Source organism: Zootoca vivipara, chromosome 5 (assembly GCF_965207765.1).
Source record: "Zootoca vivipara chromosome 5, rZooViv2.hap1.1, whole genome shotgun sequence".
In the NCBI taxonomy this organism is placed as follows: Eukaryota; Metazoa; Chordata; class Lepidosauria; order Squamata; family Lacertidae; genus Zootoca; species Zootoca vivipara.
Genome location: NC_142588.1, coordinates 43,337,530 through 43,350,181, shown reverse-complemented (window position 1 = coordinate 43,350,181; position 12,652 = coordinate 43,337,530). Strand labels below are relative to the sequence as shown.

Below are 12,652 nucleotides of genomic sequence, written 5' to 3'. Positions count from 1 at the left end.
GTCCGTTTGCCTCTGGCTGACGTAGCATCTCAGGTACTGCTGCAGAATGGCGTTGACCCTCTCCGCTTGTCCGTTGGTCTGCGGGTGTCTAGCCGTCGACAAGCTGACCTCCACCTGCAGGAGGTTCATGAGCCGCCGCCAGAACCTGGAAACAAATTGGCGGCCACGATCCGAAATAACCCTTAAAGGTAATCCATGCAGTCTGAAAACGTAATCAACAAACAGTTTGGCTGTCTCTTCTGCAGAGACTGCCCTGGCACACGGTATAAAGTGGCACATTTTGGACATGAGGTCCACCACCACCAACACTGCGGTCTTACCCCGGGAAGAAGGCAGATCTGTGATGAAGTCCATGGACAGCACTTCCCACGGCCTGTGTGGCGTGGCTAAGGGCTCCAGCAACCCTGGTGGCGCTGCTCTGACCACCTTTGCCCGCTGGCAGGTGTCACAGCCCCGTACATAGTCTCGAACATCTTCCCTCACCCCTGGCCACCAGAAGTGTCTCATGACTAGGTGAGTGGTCTTGTCCCTTCCAAAATGCCCCGCCGTTGGGTTGTCGTGCATCTGTTTGAGGACCGTACGTCTGAGCTGGGTGGTGGGCAGGTACAGTGCCCCCTTGTAGAAAAGCAGCCCTCTGCGTTCTGCAAAGTCTTTTGCCTGCTCCCTCCCCCCTCTCAGTTCTCTGAAGATGCGGTTGGCAAAGTCATCCGCTGCCGTCAGTGCTGTGAGTTCTGCCTCGCTCACCACTGCTGCTCCGCAGGACCATGCCGACGGGGGGAAAATGTGCCTTGGGGCTGGTGGTTCCTCCTCCTCCATGTACTCTGGCTTGCGGGAGAGGGCATCCGCCCTGACGTTCTGCTCTCCCGGGATGTAGTGTATGGAGAAGTTGAAGTTCGAGAAGAACTCTGCCCACCGTATCTGCCGCTGGTTGAGCACCCTGGCAGTTCTCCAGAACTCCAGGTTCTTGTGGTCTGTGCACACCTGGATGGGGTGCTTGGCGCCCACCAGGAAGTGTCTCCAATGTTTGAACGCAGCGTGGATCGCAAGAAGTTCTTTGTCAAACACGGTGTAGTTGCGCTCGGGCTGTGTCAACTTCCTGGAGAAGAAGGCACAGGGTCTCCACTCCCTGTTGGCGTCCAGTTGCAACAAAATGGCGCCCACAGCTTTCTCAGAAGCATCTGTCTCAATGCGTAGGGGCGCGTCCTGGACCACGTGGAACAGGTTCTGGTCCGAGGCGAACACCCTCTTGAGGCTTTCGAACGCTGCTTGCGCCTCTGGTGTCCACCTGAACTTCTGCTTGCCTCTCAGGCAGTCAGTGATGGGAGCCGTAACGCGAGAGAAGTTCTTGATGAACTTCCTGTAGAAGTTGGCGAAGCCTAGTAGGCGTTGGGCATCTTTGCGCGTCCTGGGGCTGTGCCAGTCCAGGATGGCCTGTACCTTGTCCTTGTCCATCGCTAGCCCCTTGTCTGACAGCTTGTAGCCCAGGAAGTCCACCTCCTTGGTGTGAAACTTGCACTTCTCCAGCTTCACATACAGGTGGTTCTCCTTCAGGCGCTGCAACACTTCCCTGACATCTTTCACATGCTGCACTGGGTCATTGGAATAGATAAGGATGTCATCCAGAAAGACCAGGCAGTTCTTGAAGAGGAGGGACCCCAGGACGTGGTGCATGAAGGCCTGGAAGCAGGCTGAGCCCCCGTGCAACCCGAAGGGCATCACCAGATATTCAAAAGAGCCCAGAGGCGTGAACATCGTGGTCTTCCATTCATCGCCTTCCCGGATCCTGATCAAGTTGTACGCCCCCCTCAGGTCTAGCTTGGTGAAAATCTTGCCCCTGCGTGCTGCTGTCAGGAGATCATCCACTCTGGGCATGGGGAAAGCCACTGGCTCTGTCACCGAATTCAGCCGTCTAAAATCCACCACCAGGCGGCGCTGTTGCGTGTCTTTCTTGTCCACCCAGAAGACCGGGCTGCCCCCTGCTGCCTTGCTTTCTCTGATGAACCCCCGCTTGAGGTTCTTGTCGATGAAAGCGCGCAGATCCTCCAGTTCCTGGTCTGACATGGCGTACAGCTTGGCTGGGGGTATAGTTGCCCCTGGCAGTCAAAAGGCCTGTGTGGGGGTAGGTGGTCGGACTCCGCTTCGCTGAAGACCTCCTGCAGGTCCCAGTACGGCTTGGGTATCGCCTCACCCCCTTTGACGTGCATGGTGGCCACCGTGGCTATCGGAGGCCCCTCCCCTGGTTGGTGCTGCATGCAATGTTCCAGGCAAAAGTCCGATCCAAAAGTGATGCATCTCTGGTGCCAACTGATGGAGGGGTCGTGGCGCGCCAGCCAGCTCATGCCCAAGACGATGGGGGGGTCTGAGATGGTGGTGACGTTGAATGCCAGTGTCTCTGAGTGCCTTCCCACCGTCATTCTCATGGGGGGGGTTTGATGAGTGATGGCCCCCCCCAGCAGCTCTCTGCCGTCAATGGTTGCCACGTGAAGGGGAAAATCCAGCTGCAGAAGCTGGATCTGGTGCTCTTCTGCAAAGTTTCTCGAGAAGAAGTTGGCTGAGGCACCACTGTCAATTAAGGCAAGGACTGTCAGGGGATAGCCATTTGGGAGCGTTAGCGTGACTTCTAGAACCACTCCTGCTCTGGGAGGGGTGGGCTGGCTCTGCTCCTCTCTGTGCGGGTGGGTGGGCTGGGGCTGTTGTCTGCTGACTGTGCCTGGCTGCTGCCCCTTGTCTCCTGCAGCCAGGCTTTCCCGTTTCCCTGCTGTGGTGCTGCGTCAGTGGGGGAGGGCACCACCGTTCCCGCCCTTCCTTGCCACTCCCTGCGATGTGGGCAGTCTCTGACGAGATGCTGGGGGGAGTTGCAGAGAAAGCAATTCCCGCCCTTTCCCTCCTTGCGTCTTGGCGCCGCTGGGGTTTGAAAAGCCCGCGCGCGCGCGCTATCAATCTGCATGGGTTCCTGGTCCTGGCTGGCCCCAGGCGTGGCTTGAAAGGGTTGTTGGGGGAGTGGTTTCTCCTGCGACCGTGGGAACCAAGCCCGCTTTGCGCGCGTTGCTTGTTTGTCGCTCCACCGGGATTCCTGTCTCACCCCCACCGCCAGAGCCGCTTTGCTCAGCTGATCCATATCACTGGGCTTTGGACCTCTCGAGAGCTCATCCTTCACCTCCTCATGCAACCCCAAGTAGAACGCCGCTTGCATTGGGGGGGACCCCAGTTCCCACCCCAATCTGTGCACCAGCATGGTGAATTTCGCCCAATACGCGCGAACTGTCATATTTCCTTGGCGTAAATTATGAAGTTCCTCCTTAGTCTGGTCCATATGACTATCGGACGAATACATCGTTTTCAAACCTTCTAGAAATAGTTTGACATTCTTCATGCAAGGATTCCTTGTTGCAATTAACGGTCTTAGCCACTCCCTGGCTGCCCCGGTAAGGTGCTCCACAATAAACGCTACTCTGTGCTCATCATCAGGGAACTCATCGTGGTGCAGCTCAAGAGCATACACAATCTCAGTCTCAAAGCCTTGAAATTCCTTCGGGTCTCCATTGAACTTGCTAACTAGGGTCCCAGCTCTCCTTCCTGGCAGCACTTGGACTTGGGGTGCCCCTCCCGCCTTGTTTTTCTCTGCATCCAGCTTGTTTTGGAGGTCTACCGCCACCGCCCTTAATTGCTGCTCTTTTTCCTGAAGCTCTCTCACCTGTTCCGCAAGTTGTAGCCGGTCGTCCTGGACCTTCTTAGTCTCCTCTTTAGCTGCCTTCAATTCTCCCTGCGCCTGCAGCGACAGCTGCTGCAGTTCTAGCTGGGCTTGCTCCGCGATCTGCCGCCACTTCTCCGCCTCTGACACGCTCATCCCGGCAACTCCAAAGTAGCCCAAAAATGATTAGGAGGTTGCTGTCACGGTGGCCGGAGTGGACTACTTCAGAGTAACGACGCCACGCAGCTCTGCATTTTATTCTTTTATTGGTGCTGCGTATTTACAGTGCTCAAGTCATTGCTATTTACACGGAGTGATGTGGTCAGTCGGTTTCAGAACCTCCTAATGGCTTTTGGCGCGTCTTTCTCCAACACAAAAGCTTTGGCAGACCCATCCTCTTGCCCCTCCTCTTCCTGCGTAATTCTGGAGTTGGGGGGATGGGTCTTCCCCCCTTGCTTGCCCCTTCCTGTCCCACCTGGGACCCTGGCTCCTCTACCTTGCCTGAGCCTCGGACACGACTTCCTGCTTCCCCACTGGAATCGGAACTCTCCCTGCTTTCCCCTTTGCTCGGGGACGGGCTTGAACTCAGGAGGGGAGGGACTTCGCGATATCCCCTGTCCCTCACAGTTCTCTTTCCATCTCATATCAAGCCATGTCAGGAGAGTGAAATGGACCAACTGAAATAATTACATTTCCTGCGGCTTTTATGCAAATCTGGAAGAAGTTTCCACTAAAACACCTTGTTCAAGTAATAGAAGATTCTCTAGAGTTTTAAAACATTCTAAGATATTAACATTTTTTTAGAAGCTATTAGTTCTACTGTACACTTCAAAGTATACCTTCTTTAAAATTTGCGGACTCAACGGAAAAGTTTTTGAGAAAGCAGACAGCTGGCCAAAGTAAAGACATTGTGGGCTTAAATTGAAACTAATTTGCATGAAAATGTGCATGCCAAGAGAGCCTGAGAAATGCCACAGGGCAAGGAAGCTGAGCTTAAAAAACAAAATGAGTATCTTTTGACAACTCATATAAAAGCTTAAGGTTAATGAAGGACAAAACAAAAAGGTGTTCACATACAAGCATATATTTTCCAGCCAAAAGAATATAAAGCAGGAGCTGTCTGATAGTACCTTTGATAGTAAAGGGACAGAACAACATTGGAATAAAAAGCATGGGAACTTAAGTTTGGGCTATAGTTCATTGTATACGATTTTTTATTGTTGCTTTCTTACAGGAAAGTACTCAACCAAGCTATAGAGAAAGAGTGAACTATATAAGAACCAGACACAAAGCCTTGACACACACTGCTATAAATCTTAAGTCTCGTTGTTCTGATCCCATGTTTGCAATATGTACAATAATATTACTACTAAGAGGGTGGAACCAATCATGGGAGTCTTTTCCACCAGATCACCACCTTACGGGGAAGTTAATTATAATGCTAGATACATTGAAATTACCAATACAGTGTCACAGTGCATGTATAAATACATAAATGCATAGTGCATGTGCAAATTAAACACACTGGGCGCTTTCAGGTTGGCAATTTGCCATCTACAGATAGCAAAGATGCTTTTCCTGACTGGTGCTAGACATCCATGCCTCATCCTTATGTGAAAGCCAGCGAGTAAAAAAGAAATGACATTAACTGTCAGCCAGTAGCAGTAGTCTTCCAAAGTCCAATTAAAGTAATGGAATGCTTAGCCGTCAGACAATCCTGGCCTGCTCACTTCTATGCACAGTATTAAGTGGAATTTTTTTTATGAAGGGTATTGACAAGCCAGAACGTGTGCAGAGGAGGGCAACCAACATGATCAAGGAATGGTTGAGGGAGTTGGGCATGTTTAGTCTGGTAAAGAGGAGATCGAGAAGATGTATGATAACCATCTTCAAATATCTAAAGGGCTGTCACATGGAAGACGGAGCAAGCTTGTTTTCTCCTGCTCCAGCAGGGAGGACCTGAAGCAATGGCTTCTAGTTACAAGAAAGGAGATTCTGACTAAACATCAGGAAGGACCTTCTAACAGTAAGAGCTGTTCGACAGTGGAACAGCCTTCCATGAGAGGTGGTGGACTCTCCTTCCCTGGAGGTTCTTAAGCAGAGGTTGGATGGCCATCTGTCATGGATGATTTAGTCATAGCTGCCAAGTTATCCCTTTTTTTAAGGGATTTTCCCTTATGCTGAATAGGCTTCCTCGCGAGAAAAGGGAAAACTTGGCAGCTATGGATTTAGTTGAGATTCCTGCATTCCACTAGATGGAAGAGATGACCCTCAGGATACCTTCCAGCTCTACAATTCTTTGGTTCTATGTTCTCCTACTAAATCAAATAGGTCTATTTATTATCACCATTATTTTTATATCACTTTTGAGACAAGTGAAGGTGATGAAGGGTAACATAAATCATTGTTGGAAGGGAAGGTTGTATACTAGTTTGTATATTCCAACTGAATGTATTAGTGAGAGAAAATATAAAGAGCAAAAGTAATGAATCCTGGACAAAAAAAATTCATCCATGGGCCAGGCTCAGGCTTTGGAGGCCATATCTACCATTTAAAATCTGCTTACATGTGAGAAAAAGGATTGATGGGTATGAGAGTTATAGGAGTGTTACTTCTAAGCAGAATTCACAGCATAGGGCTATATAGGCAGTTTGACTATATAAGGGAGCTTCCTATATGTATGGAATTAAGCTTAACTCCCTTGGAGTTTGTCACTGAGTTGCATGTTTAACTTCTAGGGTTGAAATATCTTTTGAGTCATTCAATTCCTTACAAACACTTTACCACCATAAGTGCTCTCTGTAGTTCCAAGGAAGGCCAATTTAGGAAGACTGTATTTCACACTTTCTGCCAAAAGCTGGATCAGCACATCTTTGTAGCATTTATGGAAAGAATATCACATTTTTAGATGGAAAAGTCAGGTAACCACTAAAAATGCATTTTGTCAGGGCAATATTCTGTCTTGCTCAGCAGATGGAAGCACATTTCGAAACACCACTGCACTTTAGTAACTGGTGAGAAGCTCAATTTAGGCTGGAAGGAAGCTTTCCTAGCCAAACCAATAAAAAAAATCTTTACACAGGAATATATAATTTAAAAGAACAGGATCAAAGGATATTAAAATTACAAGTCAGGGTGGGGAAAAGTACTCTAGACCCAAAAATCAACTGTCACCAGTGATTTTTCCCTCATCAATCTATTAAAAGTTTGAGATTTATCTATTCATATGCAGGGGGCAGGCAGCACATTTGCCGCTTTTCCAAAGTGGCATATGAAACATAAAAGATTCTGTCCCCAAGCAGCGATCATTCTTGAACATGAACCAGCCATCATTATTTTGAAAGGAAGTTACTGGCAAAAGTAGTGCTTCCATTTGTACTTCAAGGTAACTGATTTTTCCAACACATTTACGGTAGATGTTACAACTGCAACCATAGTTGCTACCTTCATTCATAGATACTATCTGACGGAGGAAGCTATTTTACTTCTTATCAGGAGCCAGACCTATCATAAAATGAAGGCACAGCAGGATGCTTTAGCCAGCAAATGTGAAGAAGAGGCAGACTTGGGGTTCAATTCCCTTGCTTGACATGCAAATGAAAAGAGCAAGTGGCAAGATCAGTGCTTTGGGTAGCATGCCGTGTAACAGCAATATATGGACCACTGGACTGGGAGAGGAATTGGAGTTCAACATGATGGTGTAGAATTATGATGTACAGTCATACCTCATGTTGCGTCCACGTCTTTTCAGGTTGCGTCCCGCGCCAAACCCGAAAGTACCGGAACGGGTTACTTCTGGGTTTTCGGCGCCCGTGCATGCACATAATCACTAAATCGCGCTTTGCACATGTGAAGAAGCGTCTAGTCGCGACCCACGCATGCGCAGCACTACGGGTTGCAAACACTGCGGGTTGCGAACGTGCCTCCTGCATGGATCACATTTGCAACCTGAGGGTCGACTGTATACAATTAAATCTGTAAATGCATTTAGAGTTGATGCTTCAGGCAGCAAAATATCTTGATCAGGCACTTATCAAATGCACACACTCTCTCAAACCAAGCAGTCTCTCAGTACATCTTTTGATTCTTAAGCACAAGTATTCTTGGCAAATCTCCCTTGAACATTCATATCTTCCAATTCCTTCTAGAATCTAGAGAACAGAGACAGAGAGCGCAAGCAGAGGCAGGTCTGCACTGCTTACCTAGCTTCCCAACACTGCACATCAGTGCTGGTTACTGAGGCAAGGAGTTCAGCTTGGGCACATAAGCAGAAGTGTCACATTGGTGCTGCTGAGCCCACACTGCATTGCTCTCTCTGCTGCCTCCCGACTTCCCACCTCAGTAACCAGCAGCACTGTGCACCATGGAGAAGCCAGTTAAGCAGAAAGGCACCAATTCATGTTTTTTTTTTAAAAAAATTTAGAACCATTCCATGCTGCAAACTGTTTCCAGTGTGTGTTCCTAAAAACAATGGCAAGGTGAACAACATAATTTGAATGCTATTAGGTAGCTGATAGCAGGAGTGTGTTTAAAAAGCCTGGTTTCTCTATGTAAATTTGCAACACGTACATTTATTTCTTTTAATGAAGCACCTTGAAAGTCTAGGAATGGCTGCAGTGGGCAGTAATGTCATCATTAACATGGCAATAGCGAGGGAGTATTTAAGTCCTGTGCAGGCTGAAACTGGAATAAACTTTTTACACTGCAAAAGAAAAGGATGTTACAAAAGGGAAAGCCTGAGACACCTCAGTCTTTCAACACTGGGAACGGCACCTGCCAACTTGGGAGCCACTTCTTGTGTTCTGGTTTGTTTGTTTGTTGTTTCTACCAAAGCAGCTCTGTTCCCGAAGTGAATTACTCAGGAAGCACTGTTGTCCAGAAAAAGGGAAAAAGCAGCGCTGGAGGCATTACTTCTGGCCCAATAAATACTTTTGAAGGAGCAAAATGGAAAGATGCCCCAGAAGCCTCTTTATCAGGCTGTTAGAAGCCTCTCATACCAATTCAGGCCAACAAACCTTCCAGCGGAATATTGCCCATGCAGATTGGCCACACAACTCAGGATAAGAGATCTTTCCCATGCCAGAGGTGATCCTTGGAAGTGCAAAATCAGGGTTTAATGTAGGGGTAGGCAACCTAAGGCCCGTGGGCCGGATGCGGCCCAATCGCCTTTTCAATCCGGCCTGCGGATGGTCCGGGAATCAGTGTGTTTTTACATGAGTAGAATGTGTGCTTTTATTTAAAATGCATCTCTGGGTTATTTGTGGTGAATAGGAATTTGTTCATCCCCCCCCCCCCGGCAAAAAAAAAAAAGTCCGGCCCACCACATGGTCTGGCTGAAAAAGGTTGCTGACCCCTGGTTTAATGCATGTGATGCATACATTCCTCTGTTGAGCTGACCCCTCCGTGCTTTGCAAAAATATCTTAGCGACCTTGTCTCCAATTCTGTGGCCTATTTTTTTTACTGTATGCTTGATATTCTGTTATATACAAATCTATATACAGATTTCCATACCTATATTTGCAGATAGTTTGAACATCTGGACTGCAATCATTTAAAAAAATCATTTACTGGAGAGCAAATTCTACTGAGCAGAGTGCGTGCACATAAGCATTGTTAGAATGTGAGATTTCCAACCCCCCCTTTTTTATTTAAAAAAATGGGAACTCCAAGCCATAACCCAGAGAACAAGACATCCTCAATTAACACATTCCCTTATATGGTGACATATACCTAGTAATCAAACACAAAATATGTATTTGGTATTAATTCTTTACATTTTTCTTCTAAACATTGTTTGAGCCAATAAGTTAGCTCCATACCTAGTCATCTGATGACTAGTTACAGGTAGGTAGCCTTGTTGGTCTGGTGCTAGTTACAGATAGGTAGCCATGTTGGTCTGCTGTAGTCGAAACAAAATTAAAAAATTCCTTCCAGTAGCACCTTAGAGACCAACTAAGTTTGTCATGTGAAGAAGTGTGCATGCACACGAAAGCTCATACCAATGACAAACTTAGTCAGTCTCTAAGGTGCTACTGGAAGGAATTTTTTTATTGGTATGGTGGTTCATCTATTTCTTTACAGCGAACTAATTAAAGAAACCGAACTGTAAGGAGTTTAACAAAAGCCAGAGATATTCTATAGAGTAGACGTTATATAATAATTTATAATAATAATAATTTATTATTTATACCCCGCCCATCTGGCCGGGTTCCCCCAGCCACTCTGGGCGGCTTCCAACAAAACATTAAAATACAGAAATCCATCAAACTATATGATTTGAAATGATTAAAAACATACTAAATAAGTTATTTTTTTACCAACATTGAACAAAATGGCTGGTATCCAAAGAATTACTTTAGGGATGCCCAAGGGTTTTGGCATACCCAGTGGAATTTCTGGTTTTCTTTCCTTTGAACAGAAGATCTTTGCCCAAAGTCGCAAGCTGCTTTGAAAGTCCTCTCAGTTTTAAGTGTGGTTTGCAATGTGGCATGGGGGCAACTGTTTGTGAAACCCTAGCTAGCCCATAATCTTCTTGGCATGTAGAACTAGTTGCCAAATTCATTGGATACCAGCCAGTAAATGTTATGCAGGTAATATTATAAAATACTCTAGACACTTGAAAGAAAACTGAACAGAAGCCAGCTCCATTTTGGCCAAGCCAAAGCAGGGAGAAGTCATACAGAACAGTCACATCAAACACCAGAATGAATTCAGATGCACTAATAAAGTAACTTTAGCCTTACCTTATATCTCATTTTAGGGCATGAATGAATGTAAAACCCCATGTAGTAATAGCATAGGTCAGAGGCCTTTTCATGAAGTTGCCTAGTAAAAGCAATTTCCCTGTAAAAGAAGCAATCATTCTGAATGGATAAAAAGATAATACCAGATAGATGTGTTCACAGATGCAAGGAGCTCTTATAATACAGCAAACGTGAAATAAAATGGAATGACCTAAATTTTGGCCTATGTTAAAGGGATGATTACATTTAAGTAAAGAATGGGAATAATAAATGCAGAGACAGTTCCGTATAAGAACCCAACAAAACCACAAACTCTTCTACTTAAGAAAGCCAATTTTGCATTTTGTCCTGCCAAGAAGCTAATCTGAAATTCAAATTGCCAGTGATTAAAGGCACCCTTTTAACAGGTTTCCTATTAATATTCATGCACTGATGTTCTATAGAAGTCTGGCCCAGTCATTGTATTCAGCGGGCTAAGACAGTACAGTACATGCAGACTTCAGAGAATTTTAAAATCAACAAGTTTCAGGAAGCTTGCAGTGAGTTTTAGTAATTTACATGCAAATATGCAGCAAGTGCTATTTTCCATATTTGGCGAGTGCTGTCTTCTGTGCTTGTCCCATTTATTTATTTGAAAGAAAAATTACAGTATTTTAGCTTTCTCCTTATTCAGTCTTGAGCCAGCAAGAGGCAAGCGGTGGTTCTCCGGCTTTACATCACTTGGAGACAGTTGCTTTCAACTAACTTGGGACAACACTCAAAGTGATGTGTGTGAAGAATGCACAACTGCCAATTTCTCCTCATTCTGTTCTAGCCAGCAGTACTCCTACTTGGCCTTCCAGCCTCAGCTTTTGTTTGAAGTGTTTCAACAAAGTAGGTGGCTGATGAGGACTAAAAATGGTCTGCTGCTAATGGTCTGCAATTCCTCTTGCAGGTACTGGCTGAGCCACTGTGGTATCCTAGATTTTTTGTTGGGGGGGGGGCATTCTAACTGCTAAGGGAAAAAAGACAGAGACTACTAAAACAGAAGTTTAAGTAAGTCTGCCTGAATGACACAAGATATATACAAGGGTAGCCAATGTGCCCATTATTCAAGCAAATATGACAACCCACTCATTGTAGGCAAATAAATAAATCCCAAAGAAGCATCTACAAAGACCTGAAAAGCACAAAGTCCATAGATCTCACAGTCATTAATATTTGCCTTAATGACTTCAGGTAGCATTATGCATGTTAACTTATGCGTGAATTTTCATTTGGAGAGTAAAACCACTAAAATAAATTCCTTTATTAATATATATTAGCTTTGTCCTTTTGTTTGCCTTTCCAGAACTAGAAGTTACAACATATCACTTCATCTTTCGTCTAAAGCAGGCATCCCCAAACTGCGGCCCTCCAGATGTTTTGGCCTACAACTCCCATGGTCCCTAGCTAACAGGACCAGTGGTCGGGGAAGATGGGAATTGTAATCCAAAACATCTGGAGGGCCGAAGTCTGGGGATGCCTGGTCTAAAGCATGAGTAGGCAAAGCTAGGGATGATGGGAGTTGTAGTCCCAAAACAGCTGGAGGGCCAAGTTTGGCCATGCCTGATCTATAGGCAAGGGCAGCCAGTGTGTCTGCCAAATGCTGAACTACAGCTTCCTTCATGCTGGCTGGGGCAGTTGGGTGTTGCAGTCCTCCTTTACAGTTTATTATATATACGGAAAGTACTTCAGGCAACCCAAAACACTGCTAAATCAGCATATTATCAAGGATTAGGAAACGAAAAACATCACTATTGGCAGCACTCCTGTGAGGGAAAAGCATTCCATTTGTAGGCAAGCAAATGTGAAAGTGTGGGATTGACACCACAGTTCCAACTGAAAAAACAAAGAAACAAAGCCACTCTCTGCATGGTACTTCATGCAAACAAACGCACAACGTTATTATGTGAATACAAAACTGAGTGATGATGACCTGTAAGAAAGGGAAGCAAAAGAGCAACAGAACAGCTGATCTGGCCACACATTTCACTTCAACCTTCCAAAGTAGATTAAACACTTTTCTTTAAACACTGAAGTCAGCCTAACTTAAATACTCGGACCAATTAAATTAGAACTGATGAAGTAAATGTTTTTCTTACTCTAAAAAAATTAAAATAAAATAAAGCTAAGCAGGCCTTTCATGTAAGACTTTGGCTTTCATTTTTCCTTCTATGGTTTAAAATGCCAATCGAC

General features: G+C 45.8%; 1 protein-coding gene across 11 annotated transcripts in view; it reads right to left on the bottom strand.

Moving 5' to 3' along the window:
* ATE1 (arginyltransferase 1) overlaps positions 1-12,652 on the bottom strand; it is an 82,834-nt gene that overhangs the window by 34,424 nt on the left and 35,758 nt on the right. For all 11 annotated transcript variants that reach the window (XR_015950218.1, XM_088670488.1, XM_035137432.3 and 8 more), the window contains one exon: positions 10,436-10,535. Coding sequence is in view for 10 of the 11 variants with exons in the window: in XM_088670488.1 (XP_088526614.1) it covers positions 10,436-10,535 (100 nt within the window). In the remaining variant the exon portion in view is untranslated. The remainder of the gene's footprint in view (positions 1-10,435; positions 10,536-12,652) is intronic.